We start from the raw sequence: 26,174 nt of genomic DNA, 5'->3' as shown, positions 1-26,174 counted from the left end.
GCATCGGGGGATGCCTTTTTCAGAGGGGGTAAATACCACGTTCCTTCCTCAAGTTTTCTCATCACCCCGTTACGCTGTATGCCGTTCTAAGTGCAAACCGCGCCTACAGTGTTCGAGAAGCTACAGGACATCAGTAGATCATTTTGTTGAGATCACGCCCAGCTCATGAGCATTTGAAATTATTCTGGAATCTTTGTCGCCGCTAGCAATAATGCTAGAATGTTCGATGGCGAAAGTATAAATGCCAACACGCTTCTCCGCTTGTCAGTTGATCGACGGCCGACGCTGTGTTCGCTGCTATCAGTGCAAGTGCGCTACAGTAACGCAACCTTTTGCTTAATGGGTACAAGTTCACCCAAATAAGCAGTTTGATCTGATCATCCAGTTTTCTGTCTTGAGCCACGTCAAGATCCCATGACAGTATGGTCTCAGATTTGGTTCCTGCCCACGGCAAGTTATATTTTCACCCACGTTTTTGTTCATATATATATATATATATATATATATATATATATATATATATATATATATATATATATATATATGTATATATATATATATATATATATATATATATATATATATATATATATATATACATATATATATACATATATATATATATATATATATATATATATATATATATATATATATATATATATATATATATATATATATATATATATGTATATATATATATATATATGCGGTAGAAGGTAGAAAAAGAAGTCGACAAACGCGTGAAAACACAAGTATTACTAACGTAAAACTTGTGTTTTCGCATGTTTGTCGACCTCTTTTTCTACCGCATTTTCCACCGGATCCATTGAACTTCAAGCCACCATATATATATCTATATATATATATATATTAATATATAGGGAGTGTTGGGTTGAGAAAGTGGTTTTTGTGAACAGGCTCGTCGAGACGCATGGGCTTTGTAGAAAACTGGTGTACCATTGCCTGCCTGAAACTCTTTAGCAGAGATGGTATTACTCTCAAACATTGCTTCCATGATAACCGGAGGTGTCGCTGGCAGTGTCGATAAATGAGCGGAGCCTCAGAGCGACTTAGCTCGGATGCTCAGCGTCTCGGTTCACTAAGTGTCTGTTGCACACGGAACGTCCGAGCTGGCCTAGAATGGGCGTCGTTTTTGTATTCCTCATACCGTTATGTCACTGTTCGAGGAGGTTAGTGACTGTAGGAAAGGTTGGGTAGGAGTAGCACGTACCGTTTGCTGAAGCCGACGTTACAGGCATTCGCTCACGTTAGTTTCCTAGGGGCGAGTCCATGCACTAAGCAGCGTCTTGACGGAACACGGTCTCATCGAACTGGTCCCCACTAAACGAAGAAAAGAAAGGATATTCCTATTGAACGTTTATATCAGCCCATCGAAGCCGCATCAACGATTAAGGGCGTTGCTTCTGAAGACGCTCAAGATTGCTGAGTATCAGACGCTTATTGAAGGGGGTGATTTCAATGCTGTGGAAACAACGTGTGGTTACGGATACAGCACGGTCAAAGGTAGACAACTAGGACAAGAAGCGCAAGAACTCGACTTCACTTTCACAACGGACCCGGCACACCCGACGGGAATAGGCAACTCCACCACCAAGACACGACTCCGGACTTGACCTTCGTAAGAAATGCCAGGGTGGTAGCCACCACGTGGGAAAACACATCTGCCGACCCGGGTAGGGACCACATGATTATCAGAATTCAATATCCGACGTCAGGCAAAGCGTGGGACTGCAAACGCAGATTTGAATGGACTGATTGGGACGATTGCAGAAAGAAAGGAAGGCAACAAGTATCTACAGGAGATAGTATCATGGACATCGAAGCGTAGACCCACTCATTGGAGACGGACACCAAAACTTCAACCAAAACAATTAAAACGGCGATCGAAGCAGGCAAGATTGACATCTCATTGAAGCGAAGAACTCCATCTTAGCAAGACGGAAGGGACAGAGGCTCAATCAAAAACTCAGAAAGAAAATAGCGGAGATCAACCTCAACATTGAGAAACACTGCCACATTCCCAACCACCAGCAATAAAACTTGTTATGTAATTCAGTGGACGGGCAACTATACAATGGCAAAGAGTGGCATCTGCTCAAGTATCTGCTAGACGAAACGAAGACCACGCCACATCAGAGGGACTGCCTTGCGCGTCTCTTACACAAGGAGATCGAAGCACATGGTAAATATTTTGTGCCTACCAGATTACAGGTGAAGTATCTATCACACACTTCATCTGTGCCACACCACCCGTACGAGGGGGACGCGAACATGGAACTGGGTAAGGACCTCAGCGTAAAACAGATTAAAATGACGCTGCACAGTCTCAACATCATATCGACGCCGGGTCTAGATCGGGTGTCTAATCGTGCTCTAAAAAACCTCGACGACTGATCCGTGCAGTGGTTGACGGAATATATGAAGGGCTGATGGCAGCGTGGTTGCTTGCAGGAACAGTGGCAAACTGCGAGAATGCTGCTTGTATCGAAACCTGGTGAAGAGCTTAGTCTCGACAATCTTCACCCCATATTGCTACGTCATGTGTCGGCAAGACTATGCAGCACGCTAAACTTAACCGCTGGCAAGGCTATCTAGTGCCTAAAAGGGGCATATGTATCATCTATCATCTGATTCTGCCCACAGTTGTCCACACAAGATGCCATGCTACAGTTGAAACACCACTTACTCGACGGCGACATGAAAGAAAGCGGAGCTATTCTCGCCCTCGACCTCGGGAGCGCGTTTGATAAAATTGAGCACTTGGCGATAATGCACCAAATATCTCAAGAAAACCTCGGTCTACGTGCGTACCACTGCGTAATTCATTTATTAACGAACAGGCGAGCCATTCTGGTGGCAGGAGACCTTTACCAGGAAGAGCAAACGTTGGGAAGCACCGGCACACCACAGGGATCGGTAATCTCGCCCATACTCTTTAACCTAGTCATGATTGGGCTCGCTGAAAAACTGCAAGCAATCGAAGATATCCGGCAGTCAATTTACGCCGAAGACATTACTATCTGGGTGCACCGAGGTAGCGATGACGACATTGAAACGGCGTTACAAATAGCAATTGGCACAGTAGAGGAATATCTCGAGGGAACGGAACCACGATGCTCACCGAAAAAAGTCCGAACTCCTGCTCTACCGCCCCACGCACAGGGGTAGGCCACTCGGGGCTAGAAGAGAATACAAAGAGATCAGGCTACGCGCGAGTAACGGAGCAACAATCCCAAAAGTAAAAAGAGTAAGGGTCCCCGGCTTGATAATCGAGGCAAACGGAGCTAACGGCGAAACGATCAATAAACTAAAGCACAAGACTTCTAACGTCATGAAAGTTTTCAAGAGGGTCACTAGCAGAAGAAGCGGAGTGAAAGAGGATAGTCTCATGCGACTTATACACTCTTTTGTCGTGTGTCATAATGCGTACGTACGTTGCGGCATTTCACAACTGGTACAAGGCAGAAGAAACCAAGATCAACGTCCTTATCTGCAGAGTGTGCAAGGTGGCACTGGGTTTATCTGAGTCCACCAGCACGCACCTGCTGCTTCAACTTAAACTTCAAAACACGCCAAGTGTAATGGCTGCGGCGAAGTGCACTTCACAACTGGAAATACTATAGGGCACGACAGCGGGACGCCAGATCATGTATGCTGTAGATACCAAGTACAACATTGTCAGAATCAGAAATAATGCATGGCATGCCAGTCCTTTCAGCGGGGAATATGAAAACTGTGAAAGCCGCGAAAAGCAGACGCTCAGCGGGTAGGTCAGCATGTCAACAACGCCGCACCATGTCTGTGACTGATCACGCCTCATTCAGAAGCTCCCCGGAGATGTCAAACAGTGAGAGCTACGATTCAGACTCATTTGGAAATCAACAATTTCTCTTCGATGGGGCAGAACAGATCTTCGTGCTTGGTTGCATAGTTTCGCAGAACGCCGTAAGATGACGCAGACCATACTTGTCAAGGTCATTCAAGTCCGTGCCTACGGCGGTTGGTTGAAAGGCTTACGCTGTTATGGGTATTCTAAATAGGAAATCGCGTGTGGCCCTTAACGCAACATCACTTGCCACTCGGAAAAAGACATCACGCGCTCAATCAAAAATGTGCCTGCCAGACCCACACAATTCATAGTAGACAAGCAGACACTGAAGTTGCACGTCAGTTCCATCGCTTGCAAACGTCAATGTGACAAACAAAACGTTCCATTGATTCTGGCAAGCTAGATGAGCATATAGAGGAAAGCTATAAAACCAGTTTGAAATGAATTTGCGAAACTCTCAAGCCTACAGTTAGGCATAAACGGCGCAAATGGGCAAATGAACGCGCACAGTGAATTTCATTGAGATCCATTCACCTCAGCGAAAATTGACAGAGTAGGCCTTTAAGTGTCGCGCAGCCCCATTGATTTGCACGGGTTTCCTCTACGCTTCTGCATGACAGCTTTTATGCACGACCGGTTCCACCTTGTTTCCGTTTCGTGGTCAGTTGCAGTAGCTTACCATAATGAATGGATGCCTTCGCTTGAACTGGGGTTTGCCATCTGGAAGCAGAACTTTATATATATTCATACCTCTTACGGAGTCCCGGGATATAAAAAAATGATCGACCAACGTTCACAAGTGTCTTTGTTACCACCGTTAGTGCTTTTATCCTCTGATTATGTGGTGAAGTTGGAGTGAATACAAGGTCCTTCGCAGCTTTACCCTTGGTGATGTCATTGATGGGATCGACGCTTGGAGCGGCTATGATTTGTTGAAGAGTTTGTGCTGCCTAACTGAATGGCTCAGATCTGTAACGTGGTGACTGCCTCCAGATGACTCGAACTTCGATTGGTGTCTAGCCTTTATACTGTGTTTTGTTGTCAGCAGTTTATCTAACGGATCTTCTGCACCATTCGCTAGGCGTCTGTTTAGAGCCTCGATCTAGAGTGACTGCCATTTTAGGTTGCTTGCGTGAACTTTATAGCTGTCACTAGGTTAACGAAAATGGTGTCAGGAGCAATACTAGGTTCATCGATCAACATGCCGTTCGCCGGTGAGGAGTTCAGACGTAGTCTGTGTGTAAAAAAGACCCAATCATCATTGGTCAAAAAGCCCTACTTTAAAATAACACATGAATATCTGAAATATCAATGTCTTCGGTGGGTGCCTTTGCGGACACTCAATGAATTGCATGGATGCGGATGCTGGATAAATCTTCCCGCGAAACTTTAACGCTTGTATTTATCTGCTTAACAGCGCGAACCTACAGTTTGTAATTGATGTATAATCACCTAAATTCGGCTGTGTACAATGTAGGAAAACGCTATAAAATTGATTGGTTTTGTTTTTTCAAAAGGAAACATGAAGTTTTGACTTGACTTTGAGCACTTCTAATTTTTGGCAGGCTACGGACCGCAGTGCAACATTCAACACGTAAACACTTTGTTACGGTGATGCGTTAAAGTATTGTTCCCTGCAGTGCGTCTTCACAGAAATTTAGTGAGTTATGATTGTGATTTTATTTTAATAATTTTACTGACACCTGTCAACCTACTGAATTAGTCGTGCTAGCAATACACCGCTCATAATGTTTGTTCACCCAACTAGATCTACCTGTAGGGCGCAAAGTGTACTTGTTCAATAAGCAGGGCACATGTTAATAAGCGAGACTGTAGCGTGAACGTCGTTAAAACGTTACTACGTTGTAAGGTTCAAAGCAAAGATATATTTCAAAGCAAGCGCTATTTTTAAATATCCGTTCATTGAGTTTTTAGTGTAGCTGTCGATGCCTTTGTAGCGAGTTCAGAAAGTATTAAGAACGAAGATGTCAAAAAGTTAGTTATAGTGATTATAAAGAAAATAGACAGAGCTAAACAGAAATCCCAAATCCTCCTTCAATTCTGTGTATTTTTGTTTTTATAACAATCATGAAGGTTGGGAGATATTAGCTTCGAGTCAATAGGATTTCATTACGTTTTATTACTTTTCAGAGTGATTTTTATGAAGGAATCAATGACCTTTCAAAAATATGCAACACAAAACAAGCAGTGTTGTTGCAATGTCCATGAATACGTGGAACTAATACAGGCTGCTTGATAATGAGTTCAACTAATGATCAAAGTGTGATGCATTCAATTCTCTTTCGAAGGTAGCGCAAGTCATTCTGTTCCTGGAGACGGACGTTTGGAGCACCGCTTGGAATTTTCTTCTTGCGTAGGGAAACTCTGGTAAGTCCCTCGAAGATCGTGTGCACTTGGGATAACAGGTGTATTCCAGCTCATCGTGTCGCAATCAGACCTTTTTAATATGAGTGATCCAGTAAAGAAAACATTAGAATTCACTCAACCAAAAGAACAAGCAAGATTTCGAACTGGCTACTCAACAATTGACCACGTTCATACTATCAATCAGGTAATAGAGAAATGCTCAGAATATCACCAACCAATATACATAGCCTTCATAGATTACGAGAAGGCGTTTGATTGAGTAGAAATATCAGCCGTCATGCAGACACTGCGGAATCAGGGCGTCGATGAAGTATATATAAACATCCTGGAAGAAATCTACGGGGGATCAACTGCTACCATAGTGCTTCATAAAGAAAGCAAGAGAATCCCAATCAAGAAGGGTGTAAGGCAGGGGGACACAATCTCCCCAATGCTATTAACCGCGTGCTTACAGGAGGTTTTCAGAAGCCTAGAATGGGAACAGTTAGGGATAAGAGTTAATGGAGAGTACCTTAGTAACCTGCGCTTCGCCGATGACATTGCATTGCTGAGTAACTCAGGGGACGAATTTCAACTCATAATTAAGGAGTTAGACAAAGAGAGCAGAAAGGTAGGTCTTAAAATTTGGCTAATAAAAGAACTTCGCTTCATCAAGCTTTGGTTTTTTGTTTGTTTTCTTTCCCGCGTGCAAGTATCGAGTCACGAGGCACAATGAAATCTGCTATACAAAACGCCACGTAAAATTTCAGCAATTAAGAGAAAAAAGTTGATTTTGCATTACGTAGGGCAAATGCCCGACATCACTGCCACTTCCGGTTGTGACTTCATATATAATTTTGTTTTTTTGTTTGCTTCTAGTTGCCCCTTTCATACGTAAATGATGACGGTGGCGATGAGCCACTAAATACTGGATTCGTAGTCTTCTACGGGAGTTACGCTATCAGTTTACATATATTTTGTAATACGTGTGAGAAACGTTGCTACACGAACATTCATCATTTTCTGTGTGGCCCAGACAAAAGCAGAGAAAGAGAAGAAACAAACAGAGGCATGCATTAACCGATCGTTATTGAAGTCCAACAAGTTGCGGTCGCTCAACAGGAGGCGGTTATCACTCGATGATGTTTTACAGGCGTGCCTTTTATTGACACTTGACTGGCTTTTTAACGACACTTTCTGCAGTTTTCATTCACACTTTCTTTTTGGTTGATGGAATTGTGTTGCCATCTGGATGCGGTATTGTCAAGAAATGCTCCGTGGCAGGTGCGTAGCCAGAAATTTTTTTATGGTTGCGTGGGGACACCACCTTCGTCCCACAGACTCGCGCCGACTGGGAGTGTTTCAGTAGTCTGAGTACCTCGGAGGCTTTCGATGAAACGTTGAGATGACGTCAGCCAGCTACGGCAGAAGTTGGCGACAATATGTTGATCACGCATCCACTGGCTATACTGAGCCAGATAGTTAAGACAAATACCAATTAACCTTGGCGCATTAGAACTTCCGCACCCCTGATAAGCTTTCGTCACGGTCGTGCTGTGTCTGACAGGGGGCAGTGACGGCTGCGGCGTTATCACTTCAGCAAATGTCGGATACGTTGCTCTAGCATCGCGTTTGACTGTGCGGTGCCGTACATTTGTTAGAGTAACTGCACTGTGGCTATAGTTTGCGCGGATACCGATGTTACGTCAGACTTTAAACAGTACTCAGTGTGGTAAATACAGAGAGAGCAAAAATATTGTCGTAACGAAACACGAACCAAACAGGCAGGAGAGAGCCCAATTCTGTGCAGTTGGCTCTATTTAGGTGACTCCTCGGGCCCTTTAACGAAGACCTGGTAGACCCCAGAAGGCCTCTCGCAGAGGTCGTTGCCTTACAGCTTTTTGGTTTTAAGGGTGAGCGGCAAAATCGTGAAGGGAGAAAATAATATCGTGGAGCACACGACCATAATATAGCACGCCATTGGGAACTACCAGAGCCCGACCGACGAACAAGAGTCTGCGTTGCGATCTGGGTGAAATTTATATGTCAAGCATCTTATGGTTGAGCTCAGTCTGGTCTCCGTGCCCACCCTTGCTGTGCACGCACAACAGCTGCAGCTCAAGCACACTCAGATCGCGCTCACGCACTAGCGTGTTCGCCTCGGCTGCTTAGTCGCAGGTCGCGGGATCGAATCCCGGCTGCAGCGGCTGCATTTCCGATGGAGGCGGAAATGTCGTAGGCCCATGTGCTCAGATTTGGGTGCACGTTAAAGAACCCCACGTAGTCGAAATTTCCAGAGCCCTCCACTACGGCGTCTCTCATAATCATATGGTGGTTTTGGGACGTTAAACTCCTCATATCAAATCACTAGCATGTTCACGTCTATGTAAGGGTCTGGGTTATACGATGTGGCCTCTTTTTTTACACTCTTTCGGTAATCATGTGATGGCGTCAGGGAATCAGACTCTGCAGACCTGCGATGAAGCGATGCATTGCATCTTAAGCAGAACGCGCTGACACGCGGTAGCGCGTTCGAACATGGGTATGTTGCTCTGTAAGAGATTGTGGCTAATTGTGGCGGCCTCTTACACTCTCTCAGCAATCACGCAATGGCGTCGGGGGCTGAGACTTTGCAGAAGCGCGAATAATGCGGGTGTGCCGCTTGGCGTCGCGATGAACCTGCGTGGCGTGCTCGAAGAGTTCGGAACGAGTAACAGCAATAGAAACTACAGTAAATTCATGGTGTGCTTAACTTGCAAGTACGCCTGATTATTGAGCAATGTACCTGTGATGAACGTAACGTTGAAGCAGCTGTGACACCAAATTTCAGAATTATAGATGTGGCGTTCATTCGATTGCTTGGTACGCATGAACTTTTTATCGAAGTATAAATCGTGTTAGTTACGTAGAAGTTATTCTATTCCGAGCGTCCGAGGCTCATCGGTGAGTTCGCGGCCATGAGACATCCACAGCATTTTGACGTGTTCAGCAAGCTCCTAGGCCACGACTCAGATGTCTAGTGACAATAGGAGAGCAGCGATGACGTCGACATTTTTTTTGTGCGTGTCTGTGTTGTCATTGCGGTGTCTATATGTAGTACTATCTGCTGGCGACGCCTGGCTGTCTGGCAACGACTTCTCTCGCTTTGTTTAGCTTGCTTCCTGCAGCGCGTTCGTGTGAATCCTGTGTTTTAGCTGTGTCAGTTCGTGATTGTCATGGATACATGAGTGCCAATGTTATTATATGAAACTACGGTCGTCACGAACAAATAACACGCACGCAGCACTCATATGCATTACCAGCCAGCATGGTTAAAACAAACCTCGAGCTGCTTCGTCACTGCTTCATTCGGCGTCGATGTTAGAATCAATAGTCACAAAATGATCGAACCGAAAATGTTTCGCCACGACACGAGTTACCGTGATTTCATATTTTTCAGCGTTGTCATCGTCGATAGTGGATGCTGATGACGACGGCAACGACAACGGGTTTGGCGAGGACATTCCTATACTTGTGCGTGCCGAGCAGAAGAATGGTGAACTCAAAATTGCGTCATCATTTTGTCTGGTCACGTGATCAGATGGGTAGGAGTGCGGGAGGCGATTGCTTGCAGCGCTGAAAATTGCGTTGAAAGTACCGGTGTGGAATTTTGTTCGATACAATTCATACTAATCGATATTACATGCATAATTTTGTCTCTCTGTTGGTGCCGAATCGTCACTACGGGATTGACAGCTACGCATTGAAGCGAAAAGACGCATCATTAGTAAAATTCATACGACTGCTCCTCGAAGTCGACCTATGCGCTGCTTCTGGTGCTGCTCTGATTTTCTTTTAGTGGAAGACAGTGTTATTCTGAAAGGAGGTCAGATAAAAGAATATATGACTAGAAAACTAAATTTCCAGCTAAATGCAACTTGCGTGGGTGTTCGCTTCGGAAAAGCTGCAGTTACAAATTTTGGCTTTTGCGTCATCAGATGACGCTTCCTAGTTGACGTACGGTACCTTCCAAATAAGATGGTGTTTCCCCGCCGCTTGCTGCTTCTTGTTCAGAGGTGAAATGTAACAAACTGGCTGCAATAAAGACAGCAGAGGGATGGTGTGCGAATGTCGACGCTGACGGGTGAATGTCATGCAAATCGGTTCTATGTTTATGCGGAGAGACGTCGACGCTAAATGGAACATTTTCGCGCATTCACAGTCGGTAAAAGCTGCAAACTTCTTCTTTAGTGTTCTTGAATTTCTGCCTGAGCCATGCATGAGCAGAGGTGTTGGTCACGCTGATGCCGGAGACCGCACATGTTCGTATTTGTCTCTTTAAATGACCACGCTTTGAAAAAGTATATATCAAGTTCTAGAATTTGTTGTTTGCAAGCTGAGGGCATCTTTTCATGGATTTTACGATATACTGTATCCACGTGTATGTTATCTGTGGACTACAGTTACACTGTAAATACAAATTAGCTGAAGCGGGCGTCTGGGGTAGAGGAAGACTGTAACTCTGCACTTGTTTTTGATTCGCGCTACATCATATGTAAAACAGGAGTACCAAATACACATGGCCATTTATGAGGGCGAAATGCTTGTGAAATACCTTCCTTATTTAGCGGGAGACCTGTCAACTGCTAATTTGTGCAATATTCAGCAATAAAGGTTGATTCGTAAAAATGTGGGATGTCAACTATGTGCTAAATCAACTAAATATTGAGTTTGGGTTAGGTTTCAATCGTGTGCCACGCCAAAATACAGGTTGCGAATAAGTGCTAATTGCGGATTCAGATTATGGTTAAGCTGCTCAGAAGGCAGGCACTGCTGCCCCTGCGTTTGGCTCGCGACAGTGCGCGCGCAGTAGAGGTTTATTGTAGGCTCGTTAGTGTCCTTGTATCGCCAGGGGAAAGGGGTGCGAACTCCACTCCGTACATTGATCTAATGGCAGGGGGAGCGCTGCGACAAACTTTCGCCCCTCCCCTCTTCCGCTGAATAAGAATCCTGTGCACGCTTACGCGCATCTCCGTGTGTAACTTTTATTTTTATTTCTTATCTGCTATGGGAAACGGCGGTGGTGGTGAACGCGCCGGGGGCAGACGAGAACGATAAAAGATGGCATGCACGTGCTGGCCGCTCATTGTCACTGGCGGCAGAGCCTTGAAATGATAAAGATGATTCGCTCAGTGCTTCGTCCTTGTCTCTGAGGATTTTGTGTGGCGGCAGTCTCAGACATATACCTACAATAGATATACGGGTGGTCTCGAACAGCTGAGAACACGCCGCTGCCATGGGACGCGTGCAGGTCGAGGCAGAAATACCGAAAATAGTTCCACAGCATAGGCCCACAGAATGTACATATGCTCGGTCATCTGAAGATGCGTTTTGTCACGCGGGTATCTTAAAATTTGGGGCGAGGGAAGCACTGTCGGTGTATGAAGAAATGCTCAAGTGGGCACACGTTTACCATTTGTCTAGTGTCATGACATGACGAGCCGAATAGTTAGAAGTCGAAGGTGTTTACCGTGGCCTGCATGACACCCTTCAGTTTATACAGGGGCCTTGTAGAAGCGCTGACACATGCCGCTGATACGAGAACAAAAGTTTGAAGTGTCGCCGACGTGTTAGTAGCCGCTTTGTACATAAAATTGCCGTGATTAACCAGGCAAGCTAGTGGCGGTGCTTTGCTGTAATGGATATTGTGTTTGCTTCCAGTGCGTGTGGTCCGAAGTTCGATTCCTGGGTCGTGCGCACTCGTATGCAAGCGTCATGTTTGTGTCTGAATGCGTGGATGTACATTTTCAAATACGTCCCTGCGATAACCTATGGGAATAAATATCTTCGAAACTATAAGTTTGTGCCCTAAATACTTTGTTTTCTCGGTCGCGTCTAAAAGGGTGTTTTTAAGGCCATCAAGAGACACAGAAAAACTTCCACTACGCTCCAATCAAGCCCCCAATTCGAGTTTAATAAACACCAACGTTACCTCTTAAGTTACCTCTTTGACCCCATTTACTTCATAAACTAAGCTTGTTAAGCCTTTCGCCAACACGAATTCGCCGTGTATCTAAAAACCTAAGCTATTTTATCAGCATAGAACAATTAGCGAAGCTTCATTACTCAATTAAAAATCAAATACGAGCAATATTTGTCAATAAATAAGTTTAGTAAAGCAGGCTGACCACTAGAAAGATTCGAAGTGGACGGCTCTAACTTCAGCATGGTGTTCAAACGAAGAAAAAAACTCCCCAGAGACCCCACAAAAACACTGCAAACAAGGGTCTTTGTGAAAACCTCATTTTAAAAGGCGTTTTCCTTATTACTTTTGGAATGCACGATGGAGCACGATCTTAGAATTTCCTTAAAGGCTAAAACGTGTTCACAGTGTACCACAGATTTTTATTTATGATGATATATGTTAGGCGTCGGGTCTGAGATGTGACTACAGGCACAAACATCAGTGAATTCCCTTCAAACGGTGCCTATAGCTGATAACACCAATAGACATTGTGCTGGCGCTCGTACATCAGCGTACGCGCAAAACAAACCTTCAACTGCTTTTGTGAGAGGAGACTTCACTTTCACGTTACACCTTATCTTTAAGTTGAGATCAAAGATGCTTTCATAATATTTGGCCGTTTTTCTTTTCGAGTGGCAGTCCTGGTGATAATATCAATTACCTGTAGTCACTCTTGCATTGTAGAATCGATAAATAAATGCCATACGGGGTAATTATTAAATAGTTAATAAAAATATTATTTATAAATAATTATAAATAATTATAATTTATAAATAGTTAATAATTTATTTATGAACGCGATGTTTCAATAGAAAATTTATGCGACTGTAGCACCATATGGTGAAGATACTGAAGGGCCGAACGGCTTCCCTGTAGTCTTCGGGTCGGCAACTCATTTATCCTGTTCAGAAAACGTGTGTATGCGTAATGCCTGAACATTTGCAGCATAATGCATTATGCCACATTGGAGCTTGAGAAATATCTTTAGGTCAAGCATGTTCGCCCACAATTATATTTTATTCTAGCTAGAACATGAACCTTTCATTTCGTTTCGACAGCTTCATTACGAAACAGTATTCGAAACCCATGGCTTACCAGGTAATTGTGACTCGCCTCATGGAGTCATGACACATCACGTTTGCACATGGGCACCGTAGCTGCATAACTTCATTTGGTGGAATGGGCAGCGGTCCCTCAGTGCACATTCCTGCCAAAAGTAAACGAAGACTATTAAGTAACCCATGATCATGTACATTTGGAGAATTCCTTCACATGTTTTAGTCCACTCTTTACGCTTATCGATGTGCACGTGACACTTCTTGTGTAAAGCTACATGTTATTTCTAATAAACTACTTAGTTGTGATTCAGTGCTTCTGCCGCTATTTTCTTCTCCTTGGTCATCAAGTTGTGGCCATTTTCCAGATGAACACATGGATGGTAGCTGCTCAGGACATTGAAAAGCCTCCCCTATACGTAAGGGCGGAACATTGATGTAGCTAATATACCTAATTATAGCGAGACACACTTTTTCTGTCATCAAATATCTTGAGTCTTCCTTTGTTGCAGAATCACTAGCGTATGAAATGGCGCTTTCTCGAACTGCCGTCAATGTAGAGTTGTGACCACTCTTAGGGCAAGTTCACGCTTAAGAAGTGAAGTAAAAAAACGCCAGAGCAGCCGGAATACCACGACTAACGTGCGCCGAAGATGATCACAATAGTTGTTCCCCATCCTGCCTCTGCGGCCTTCACTACCTTGCGAATATGATCCCCGAAGGGAATCGTAATGAAATCCGAATGCACTTCTTGCGCCGAAAGAGTGCACCATTGCCTGCAAACACTCACCTTCACCGACTTTGCCATCACCTTGAGATAGCTCAGCCAGCGAACGGTCGAGAGTGAGGCGCGAGCGGATGGGAGGGTGGGGTGCAGGGAGAGAGAGGCGCCTGGTGAGAGAAGGAACGGCGAAGCACTGCGCCTGTCGTCTAGTACACTTTCTCGCACCGTGTGCTCCAGTTGCTAGGGACGAGGGTAAGCGGGCACGCCCGCTGCTGTTTTATTGGGAGAGGGAGTGAGAGCAGATAGATAAGAACTGCGGGCACGCAGCTGGTACCGGAGGCGCCACCGCCAAATCCCTGACATAGCCCGACTAAGAAGTGCATCCGCATTTAAAACACCAGCGTGGCCGAAAACCACAACCGCGGGCGTCGAAGATGGTCAAAATCGTTCTTCCCCGTCCTGCCGCTGCTGCCATCGTTACTTTGATTTTTTTTTAATTTCGCCTGCGCTCTGAGAACTAAAGTTTGTACCGAATTCTAGTTATTCATGCAAATTAATGAAAATAAACAGCTCACACCTCTTCGATTGTTGTTTCGGGTGATATGCCAGCCGAAACGACAGGATCGAACGCGCCGACAGCGGCGGCGCGGATTCTTCCGCCTGTACACAAAAGTAAGACATGTTGGGGCATGCCGACTCAATGCAGCTGTACCATCAACGCAAGTGCTCTCGGTGAACGTAATCGAAACCAGGACCTTGAAGAACACGTCCTCGTTGAGGTCATCAAGCTTCGTCGTGCTGCACGGGTAGTTCGCGATTAGAGCCAATGCAAGCCACCGCCGACGTTTTTGTCACGATGCTGAATCTGTGGCCAGCTGGTTGAATCACGTGGTTTGGATCCGTGGTCAAGTATTGGCAATGCCCAAATAAATTATTCATTTTGGTTGAAGAAATAAAAAAAACAGGCACTTTCACTGCTTTCAAATACTAAAGTTGTAAGCTCGAAACGCTCCAAAACTGCCATAAATTGTTTCAGCGACTAACACGCACTTAAAAGTATCAATAGGTCACCCTGCATTTTATAGAGAAGGAAGCTCCTAAGTTCACCGAAGATAAAGGCTGACATTTCCGAGCAATACCAGTGAATCTGTTTCTTGCGTAAAGCTGTGACGAGCTGCCGAGAAGCAAGGATACAGAATAAGTGTGAACAGGCGCAGCTAGAAAATTCACAGGGTGTCATCAGCGCGATCTATAAGATAAAACATTGAATACAGAGCAAAACCACCATTGTTTGAGGAAAGCATTTGTGGGAACAAGAAGCCTCATTTTGCACATAAAGCGATGGACGAGTGGGTGCACAGATCGGATAAAATTTCACTGAGGTTGTGAATAGCCTGGCTACATGCTCTTACATGGTAGCGCTAATGTGCATACTCGAAAACAGACCTACTTCCATCAGGCATAGGAGCCCATTCAGCGATTTACTGCATATTTTATTCGTTTCTTTGGAAAAAAATTTATATAGTAATATTTAGACACGGAAGCTTCGCTAGTTCGTGCTGATGACTATACCAAAACCTTTGGGGGCCTTCGTTGGACTAGAAATTAATACGTTACAATGGCAAGCATGTAAAATGAGATTTTAATAGATTGAACATCTGCGCCTTACTTGTTTATTGTTTGGCCGGGCACAACAACTACGACAAAGCTAAAAGGAATGTCTCGGCCACTAAAATTTCCGATGCCGCAATACCGCGACAAACTGGTAGATCAGCCGCTATGTAAAGCAATGCGGCATGAATTCATATCCGACACTCAAATAAAACGATTTGATATTAAGCGCTTCTTAGCCTTGTAGTCTGAAGATAAGCACGAGTGCCAAGTGTCACTTCAATGCATTTCCCCCCGAACTGTATTAAGAAGTTCGCGGCAAAAAATATGAAAGCCGTGCTACTAATAATGGTCTATTTACCATTGCCTATTAGGAGAGTCGTCTTATCGCAGTCATCCAAAGCATGTGATGCAGCCACAAAAATCATTGATATGCCGAACGAGAGAGAGTATTTCATTTTGTCCGCTTTTATGTAAATTGTACAGAACCTGCAAAAAAACATTCATTTTCAACATTCGCTTTACAACAAGAGAAGCATACTCAGTGCAGGTTGAAATATTACAGTGCTAAAGAGGGCGAAATCGTTTGCATACAGCATAATTACGGTGAACATGTGAGAGATGAATTAGCATGTACATTTTGAATATTACAATATGCTATTCTGGGGTCCATTCAATGTGAAACATTTCTTTTTGTACTGCAAGCACTTTTGGCGTCTATATCTATCTATCTATCTATCTATCTATCTATTTATCTATCTATCTATGTCTGGTTGCTCTGGTGGTCGTCCCCGCAACTTGGCGGGAACCTCAATTGGTGTGAGAGGATAAGATGTTTTCACGAATACGACGTGCTGGTTAACCCAAGATTAATGTCAAAATCCTGTCGTGGAAGATGTCAAACCCTTTCCGCCATAGTGCGGCACATACGCATGGGCTGGTAAATACTGCTGGTATTCGGGTGTGTGCCACATTTGATAGGTACTTAGAATCTACCCACGACAGACGGTAATACACACGGACGATTTTAACGCGTGAGTGTTAAGAAAAACCTGACATCTGTAGCGTTTACCTGACGAATGCTATTTATAAATGATTATATAAGCACAAAAATGGTCCAACCCGTTACTGTCTCTCCTTACGAGGACACCTGTGACAGCCCGTAAATATATGGAGACCAGAGGGATGCATGTTGACACGTGTCGCTTTAACTATTTTCTTTCCATCAAGCATGAAAATAAATTACACTCACAAAAGGTTCTGACAATAGTGGTTCTGGCAACTCTAACAGCTGCTTCTATTTCGACATCATTAATCAGGAGACCAAATCACAACCTCATTTTGCTATTTGTCAAAAACAATCAAGTTCGAAGTTGAATTTGCGAACACTTCCACTACGGCTCCTGCTTTATTCAACGTTTTCGCGGTGCTACTTTGCGATTAGAACGTTATATTAGTGCAACGACTTCCAGAAGACACAAGGACTCTGCCGACACAATTTGGACGCAATGAGCACTTGTTTCTTGCATTTTAATAAGCCTCCGTAATCGTCGCTCGCCCACCGACAGCTAGCCCTGACGAGTGTCTTCTTCGCTCTAACGTGGCGCGGGCTCGCTCGCGCGCCCCGTAACGGCACTGTTTCGCTGAGTGATGGAGTACCAAGTGACAGGGTAAGACATTGACCCGAAAAAAATCCCACCAGACCAAGGCTGGCAGACCGCCTCGCGTCGCCGAGCCCTAAATGAAGGCTCCAAACGTGCGCCGTCATAAAGCGCTTCTAAACGCAACGAGCACAAGCCCCGCAACAGAGAAAATGTGAAGAACAAAATTATTCGAGCAAGCCGAATGCCTCAACTTCCAAAGAACGACATCCGCATTATCATTAGACCCAGAGAGGCCTTAACATCGCTAGGGTTGGCCCAACGACAATCCCTGAAGCCATTTCGACTTGGGCAGGCATCAGCCCATGGGAACAGTAAGCAGACACGCTCTGCCCCAACATTAAACAGAATATCTTAGTAGCAAGCACGCTGAGAAGAGAAAATGCTAATCGCTACGTGCGCGTTAAAAAAATCTGCATCGCTGAAAAGACCTATGAAGTTAGTGCCTACGAAGCGGCACCACGTTCTACATGCAAAGGCATCATTCGAGGGATTCCCGTCCAAGACGGTTTGGTGGACAATGATTCGAAGATTGTTAACGACCGCAATCCACTAGCTTTGACTGCCAAGCGCATCGGAAGTATACGCAGTGATAGTGGCCTTCGATGAACATCACGTGCTCAATTTTGTGCGATACAGATTGGTGCTACTTTATTGTACACTACACCATAGAAAGATAGATATTTGCTACGCCTGCGGTCGGCTCGGCCATCGAGCGGACGTGTGCCCGAACCCTGGAGACGTTATCTGCAGAGGCTGCAGCGTGCCAAACCCCGAAAAAGAACACCGCTGCACACCAACATGCAAGCTTTGCGGGAGAGCGCACCTCACTGCCGACAAAGAATGTAAAGAATGGTACCACATTCCATACGTGGTGCGTCGACGACGATGGGATCGAGCAAACTCGGAGGAAGAGGAGGAAGAAAGTTTAAGCGGAAAGAGAGGGAGGTTAGCCAGTTCTTAGACCAGCTGGCTACCCTGTGCTGGGGAAAGGAATGAGGGGAATGAAAGATGTTAAAAAGAAATGTTGCGAAGAGAGAGAGAAATTACAAAAAAAATTGCGACAGAGGAAAGGCAACATCAAAGAGTATGAGACACTAAAGTCTGTCTCTGAGGCCAGTTGTCCACAAAAAGCGCAGCAAAGCTTTCAAAGCCGTCTGCTCGACGCAACACAACAGTCGCAAAGCAATGAACGACTTCAACGCAACCACTGACGACGACCAAGCCTCGAAGCTTTCTACGGACGGTCGATTCGATGGCAGCCGATCCAGGTCCTAAATCGGTCCCGTTCCCGGAGTCGTCCCAGGAACTGCACCATGCGTGCATCGAGGTTCCGAAGCCACCCTCGGACCCATTCTTGCAGCGCCTGAAGGGGGACCCCAATTAGATCCATATCGCGAGGCTACTCTAGGTCTCGTTCCAGTTCACGTCACGGTTCCCGTTCAGGTTCTCCGCCCGGGTCACGCTCCGGGTCACGCTACGTCTCCTACTCCGGTTCCGGGCCTTACGCCGATTCTAAGTCTCACCCCAATCTCACCGGGGTTTCGCGTTAACGATCGCCGAGCCCATCGGCACCACCATCACCAGGCAACACCAATAAGAATAGGCGGGGAACTCTCACTTCGGCGGACGCCGTCCGGGGGAAAGGAAACACTACATCACAAGTAGCGTCGGGTTCACTCCCAGAGCATGATACACACACCACATCTGAGATTGCGATCTTAAAGCACGAAGATGCGATGATGAAAGGAACAATACGCGAACTCACAGTCACAATAGCAGAACTGAAAATTGACAGAAACGCACGCGCTGTTACGCCCACCACCGACAACGACGACAATGCAGTCACCCCGTTGCAGCCGCAACCCGTAGGCGCCGGTAACGATGACGGCGAGAGTGCACCCAAGAAACGCGCAGTCGCCTCCGACCAGCCAGCTTTAAAGGCAGAGTTAGACGACATTAGGTGCACGCTATCGGCGCTTAAGGAAAGCCTTCGCTTTCTTGGCGAAAGCATGGCTCTCTTACAGTCTACCCTCGCGGCTCACGGTAATTGGTTGGGCCAAGTGGAGCAATATGTCGATTACGTCGTCACCCCTGCCGTTGCCGCGGGTAAACCGTTGTCGCAACGTACATCCGTGCCCAGTCCACCGCTTCACGCGGCCTTTATGCTCCCGCCGGGTGCTCAGGCCGACTCCTACATGCTTTAAGATGACCAGGCCAAATGACGAGTTGGGAATCTAGTAATGGAGCTGCAGGAGCTTCTCCCACACGAAAGCCTTCCTATAGCAATACCTCCGTAGCCACAAATCCAAACGTCACATCATGCTATTCCAAGAGACTATAGTGCCAACCGCTACGTTTTCCGGATACCAGTGGTTGCCTGACCCCTCGGGAGGACGCGGTACCGACAACCTGGTCGCTAACAAGAATACCTGCACAGCGCACCATCTCAATTTGCCCGAAATATAACATGTTATGGTCGAAATTCTCCCTGGCAACAAATCACAACAAAGCGTGTACATGCTCAACGTATAAAGTAGTCCCAGCGATCATAGACAAAGATTTACATGCTTGTTCTAGAAAGCCGTCCGTCTCGCCGGACCTAACCCCCTAGTGATTGAGGGCGATTTTAACGCCGTGCATAGCGCCTGGGGCTACGCATATCACACACCCAAAGGTAACGAGCTGTGAAAAATGCGAATGACATGGGCCTTATTCTCATAACGGGCAAGGTCTTCCCCACTCGCACCGGTACGTCCACGCAAAAAGATCGACGCCGGATCTCTGCTTTGTCAAAGATATCGCCGACGCACGCTGGTCCAACCTCGTGGTAGATCTCGGTAGCGACCACTTCATATTGGTCATACACCTCCCCACAGCAAGCAGGAAGATGAAGTCGTACACGTGGGTCGACTGGGACCTCCTCCTTCGTAAGACACGTGCAGAACGATCTCCTCCCGATACACAACCACGCCTCGAGACGAGGACGGCCCAGCTAAAAGCTGACGGAAACAAGGCAACCAAAACTATCAGTACAGACCATCCAACCGAAAAGATGGAGAGTCGTCTCGCCCACCTACTTGAGGCCAAACAGTCTCTATTGGCCCGGAAAAAGGGCCAGCGTCTTAATCGGAGGTTACGCAAACGCATATCTCAGCTGAGCAAGACCTTGATGGATCACTGCCGTATCGTTTCAAAACAGCAGTGGGACAAAGTTTATAACTCGATTGATGGTCACGTTCGTAATGGCAAAACGTGGAACTTACTCAAACACTTCCTCAATGAAACCAACACCCGCACAAATAAACGTCAGTCGATAGTGAACATACTTCGTCAAGCTGAACGGACAGTGTCACCAGAAGATGTTGTCAAGAACCTAGTGGAAAAATATCTCCCGCTTCCCACGGGCCCTGTGACCCCTCCCCCCGATTTTTCTGGCAGTGACAACACCAACTAAGACGCCGACTTTTCTATAGAAGATGTGCGCCGAGCTTTCTATAAGCTCAATGGCCGCTCAGCCCTTGGCCCCGACGGCTTCACCAACAATCTCCTCCACAATCTGGACGATTCCTCCGTCACTTACCTCCCCGACACTATCAACGAAATATGCAAAAAGGGTGAGATACCCGATGCCTGGAAGCTAGCGCACATATTTCTCATACCCAAACCGGGAAAGGCGCCGAGCCTAGATCACCTACACCCCATATATCTCACGTCGTGCGTGGGCAAGGTGGCTAAGCACGTTGTACTGAACAGGGTTGGTCGATATCTTGAAGATAACGAACGCATCCCGCACCACATGATTGGCTTCCGACCAGGCTTATCCACTCAAGACGCCATGTTACTCCTAAAGCATCAAATTCTGGATGGCGGAAACAATCAGGACACTCGTGCAATACTTGGTCTCAATTTAGAAAAGGCATTTGATACCATAACGCACTCGTCAATCTTGAAAGCGATCGCAGCCCTCGGCCTAGGTCATCGATTTTACTACTTTATCCGCCCTTTTCCTTTGCGTAGGAGACCTAGTGTCAGAAGAAGTGGAGCTCGGACAGCGGAGAACTCCTCAGGGATCCGTCCTCTCACCCACGCTCTTCAACCTTGTGATGATCGGGCTCTCCGAACGACTTTCGAAAATCGATGGGCTAAGCCCCACTATCTATGCGGATTATGTAACTACCTAGTGCTCCACAGGGTCGGATGGCTTCATTGAGTCCGCCCTGCAAGAAGCCATCGACACCGCCAAGTCCTACCTCGACCACACCTGTCTCAGGTGCTCACCCGCGAAGTCGGAGCTGTTGATGTATTTGCCCAATCGCAAGGGTGCGAGCCCCAAAGGGAGGAAACCTCCGGCGGAACGAAATATAATCCTCCACACCAGAGATGATCGTACTGTACCCAGGGTAGACACCATCAAGGTCCTCAGCATGATCATCGAGTCCCGCGGAACCAACACCCAAACAGTACACAAGCTCAGGACTAAGACTGAGAATGCGACATGACTCGTACGTGGAGTAGCCAACAGGCACCATGGCCTCAAAAAAGACAACCTGCTGCGTTTCGTACACGCGTTTGTTTTGTGCCATTTTAACTACGTTGCCGCTATACACAAATCGCTAGGTGCCCAGCGCGATAACTCAATGCGCTTATTCGCAAGGTGGTGAAACGAGCTCTTGGCCTCCCTATCACCACTCCAACGTACAAACTCTTCGAGCTTGGCGTACATAACACGCTAGAAGAGATCGCCGAAGCTCAGGAACACGTGCAATTGACCCGACTCACCACAACCAAGGTGGGCCACCATATTCTGCGCGAGCTCGGCTTCTTTTCGTCGAGGGCCAGGAACTCCCCAGAGTTGACTCTAATTCCCCGTGAAATCCCCGACCTCATCACGACCGCTCCCATTCCACGAAATGTACACGCCGAATACAAGAGAGGCAGGTGCCTTACGCGTGCGACTGCCATTCTCAAGCGCATAGACATGGAAGCGGACAACGTCTCATTCGTGGACGCCACTGCCTATCATAACAACCAAGCCTTCGCCATGGTCGCGGTATCATCCGCGCAGCAGTTTCTATCCTTTGCCAGAATCCTCACCTGAAACCCTGCAGTAGAGGAGCAAGTAGCTGTAGCTACAGCTATGCTCGACAGCAAACAGGAATTCATCTACAGCGACTCAAGACCGGCCATCAAAACCTTCGAACGCGGGGTAATCTCCGACCAGGCGTTTCGCATCCTGCGCAAAGCGGACTTGAATGCCCTGAAGCACCACACTGTCATCTGGTTCCCCACCCATCTCGGTCAGGTGCCGGGTGCCTTATCCAACCGCTACGAGATCACCCATGATGCAGCGCGTGCACTTACCGACCGCACCACCACAGGGCAACCCCATCTTGCTGAGTTAGAGACCAATCGGGATGCACCCATTACGTACAATGACATAACAAAGCACTTTTACTTGGAACGCCGCATTATTCCACCCTCACATCCGAAACCTAAGAGACCACAGACATTAACCCTACGCCTATTACACACACGTACCCAAACCTTGCCACGCTTCACGTTTATTATCCTGATACATATTCCAGCGATACAAGCCCATCATCTGGACGCAGAGCGACACACACACATGCTCTGTGAGTCTAGAACAACTCCTCCCGACTCTATCTCAAACAAGTGGGAGAGGTCCCTCAGGAGCTCACTTCTCACCGACCAGCAATGGGCCGGCCAGCAGGCCCACGAAGTGGCCGCCAGGTACTCCTTGTCGGTCCCTACCTGGGAGACGCCCGCAACGCGCTAAGCGCGTCCTGCAGGACTGAACTAAACTTTTTTTTTCATTCCATTCCATTCCGACTATACTTTTGGTGGTGGCAGTTGGGGTCCTGAGTAGCCCTTCACACTTGCTGAGCCCTCGGGGCGTAGCCGCGGGGTGACTTGACACCAAAGACCGGAGTGTAGCCAATGTGGGTGTGGTTCAGACAGACTCAGTGTGCGTTTCCCTTTTGCCCGAGCTAAGGTTCGACTGTCCCAAGCTCCAGGTCAGCTTCGTCAAAATATTGCGGCCCTTTTCCGAGGTTCCTCCAGGGCCAATAGCAAAAAGAGCATTTTTTTCTGCCGTGCTGGTGCGCACAGTGTCTACTCTGAACTCTACCCGGCGCCGGGACCATGAGCCCGCATTGATGACAACTTCATGTTTTCAGCTGTACAATATTGGGGGCCCGCTTGTGGGGATGGTTCCGAATTCGCATTTTCTGGCGACGTAATCATTGCGCACAAATTCACTTTGAGTTCAATTATTCAACAAAGTCCTTTCCCATATGCACACCCATAACCAAAAGTGGAGGACCCTTAAGCTTTGCTTTGAACAGGTGAACGTGATGGCAAAGCAAAGTCTGGCCCCTAGTGCTCCCTTTAACCGCTAAGTGCGTACTCATTATTATGTTTGTTTTCTTACACACGCACACAATAAATTGTACCAGCGCTAGCATAATGATACATATAGGATTTTTATCTAAAGCAATTGTCACATGGCCTGCAACACAAGCGCTGTGTGCTCACCATTTTGGAGGCCATAAAGAGTCTCACAATGCCCCACATACGGCAGCCCAATATCTAGCGTTTGCTGTTTGCTTGATCACCACCTCTGGAAAGGCATGACATTTTTTCGCTTGACGGACATACTTGTCCATGTTTAGAGCTGTTTCAATGTTCCTGTGTGTTTTTGCGGCGATGGCTGCACTATCCCGGCCTTTTTGGCGTAGTTTGAAGCCTTCACAATGCGCTTACAAATCACCGATTGGGCTCGTTCTCGCCGTGACACTTGTCGAACAAAACGCGTCAAAGAGGCCCTGAAACACTTTTTCAAGTAACCATGAATAGAGTTCCCGAGAAGAGCTGATATCCTTACGAATTCAACACTGTAAAAAATTTAAGAATTCGACTAGTGCAATTGTAGTCGCAAAGGTTTGTCGCACGTTACAAGTGAATTATCTCTTCTGCCGTCCCGACGAAAGCGCTTGAAGCTAAGCAGAGAGGGGTGGCAGGGGCAAAGAAGCTACGTTACCCGTGCCTCGTGACCTTGATCACATCTTTTTTCTTTGAATGCGCCGCTTCTTCAGTGTGATTGCGCGCGCACTCGTGGACAATAAGTGGCCTCCCATTGCGATCTCTGTAACTTCTTTTCTCGCTCCCGGATGATTTTTCGGTCATATCCAATGGGGCAGACGCCGATGGTGTGATTACTGCGGCACGAGTTCTCTAACGCTATTGCGTTAATATCCCCCCACTTAAGAGTTTTCCCACGAGAAAGAACTGCTCACCTTCATATACAGCAAATACACTGCACAGGCATAGTTTTTTCCAACAAAGAATATCACACGGATTACTAAATGCACAAATAAGTGTATATATCCACTGACACAGGACCAAATACGACTAAAAATAAAAACGCTGAGATTTCAGGCAACTATGCTCCAGAAACCAGCTCCTAGATTTTCCATGCCCTTGATATACTGCACGTAGACTTCATACTCCTGCTGTACAAGGCTCCACCTCATCAGCCAGCTCTATGAAATTTTACTTTTGGCTAAATACTGTAGGGGCTGGGGATTAATTTTCACGGTGAAGTGCGTGCCGTACAGGTATACATAAAATCTCTTAATCGTCGACACGAGAGTCAAGCATTCTTTTTTTATAGTGGAATAGTTCATCTCGCAGGAGCTTAGTTTTTTGCTTGTGTAGAATACTAGGTGAAGCACTCCCTTTTCTTCCTATATAAGTACAGCTCCTAGAGCATTGTCTGTGGCGTCCGTACACAGGATAAGCTCTTCAGTCATGTTTGGTGCGAGTAAAACGGGTGGCTCTTCCATCCTCTGCTTTAGTTGTCGAAGTGCTGGCTCCTCCTATTCTGTTAATTTAGGGTGTTCGGGGCTCCCTTCTTCGTTTGCTTTACCAGTACGTAAGCTACTTCGGCATATCGCGATATGAACTTCCGGTAACACCCGGTTAAACATAAACCAAAGATCGATTGCACTTGTTTCTTCGCCTTCGGTATTTCTGTTGCTAGTATCTTCTTTATTATATCGTTTTTTTGCAATGCGGCCCATGCTGAGGCTGCGGCCAAAAAGCAAGATTGCGTCGAAGCTGACTTCGCATTTCGTGAGCTTGACTGTCAAGTTAGCCGCTCAAAATTTTGAAACAAATCTTCGAGGACCTGTAGGTGCTCTTTCCATGTGTTGGTAGCCACAAAAAATGTCATCTATGTAGTGTATCACACGTTCAATGCTTTCCAGCACATGCCTCATTAGCTTAGTGAACGTTGCTGCCACTGTCCTGAGTCCAAATGGCATGTACTTGAACTGGAAGAATCCAATTCTACTGCAGAACGCTGTTTTTTTTTACTTTAGATTATTTCTCCATTGCTATATGCCAATACCCTTTGGCCAGGTCGAGCTTTGAAAAGAACTTCCTGTGAGCAACTCGCGCGCAAACAACATTCGTTCTCGGAATTGGCTCAGCGTCTACTTTCAAGAAGCCGTTTAGGCGCCTGAAGTCCGCACATATCCGGTACAAGCCATCAGTCTTTCTGGCCTTCAACAAAGGTGCGTTGTAGGTGGAATCTGTACGCTCTACGATTCTCATTTCTAGCATTTCCTTTCTTCGTTTACGAGTTATTTTTGAGCCGATAAAGGAAGTGGATACTGCCAGACACGTACCGGTTGTTCTATGATCAGTTGTAGCTAGCACTTCAGAAGCGTTGTCTTGCCGGGTACACCGAAAATTATTTCTTCACATTTTTGTAGGAGAGCTTTCACTTGCGACTTTCTGTCGGTGGTGAGTTCGGGGTTAATGATTATTTTCTCCGATCCCATGCTTTTTATGAGGTTGCACGTGCGCATTT

The 26,174-nt window shown here is 46.3% G+C and overlaps 1 protein-coding gene across 3 annotated transcripts in view; it reads right to left on the bottom strand.

The window, feature by feature from the left end:
- Positions 1-5,972: 5,972 nt before the first annotated feature.
- Positions 5,973-26,174, bottom strand: part of LOC142796340 (uncharacterized) — a 31,961-nt gene continuing 11,759 nt past the window's right edge. For all 3 annotated transcript variants that reach the window (XR_012893763.1, XR_012893764.1, XM_075886699.1), the window contains exons 2-4: positions 15,976-16,103; positions 13,320-13,431; positions 5,973-6,311 (exon numbers count right to left, since the gene is read on the bottom strand). Coding sequence is in view for 1 of the 3 variants with exons in the window: in XM_075886699.1 (XP_075742814.1) it covers positions 6,173-6,311; positions 13,320-13,431; positions 15,976-16,103 (379 nt within the window). In the remaining 2 variants the exon portion in view is untranslated. The remainder of the gene's footprint in view (positions 6,312-13,319; positions 13,432-15,975; positions 16,104-26,174) is intronic.

The sequence above is a fragment of the Rhipicephalus microplus genome, chromosome 2 (genome assembly GCF_043290135.1).
Source record: "Rhipicephalus microplus isolate Deutch F79 chromosome 2, USDA_Rmic, whole genome shotgun sequence".
Taxonomy (NCBI): Eukaryota; Metazoa; Arthropoda; class Arachnida; order Ixodida; family Ixodidae; genus Rhipicephalus; species Rhipicephalus microplus.
This window is presented reverse-complemented; position numbering and strand designations above follow the sequence as displayed.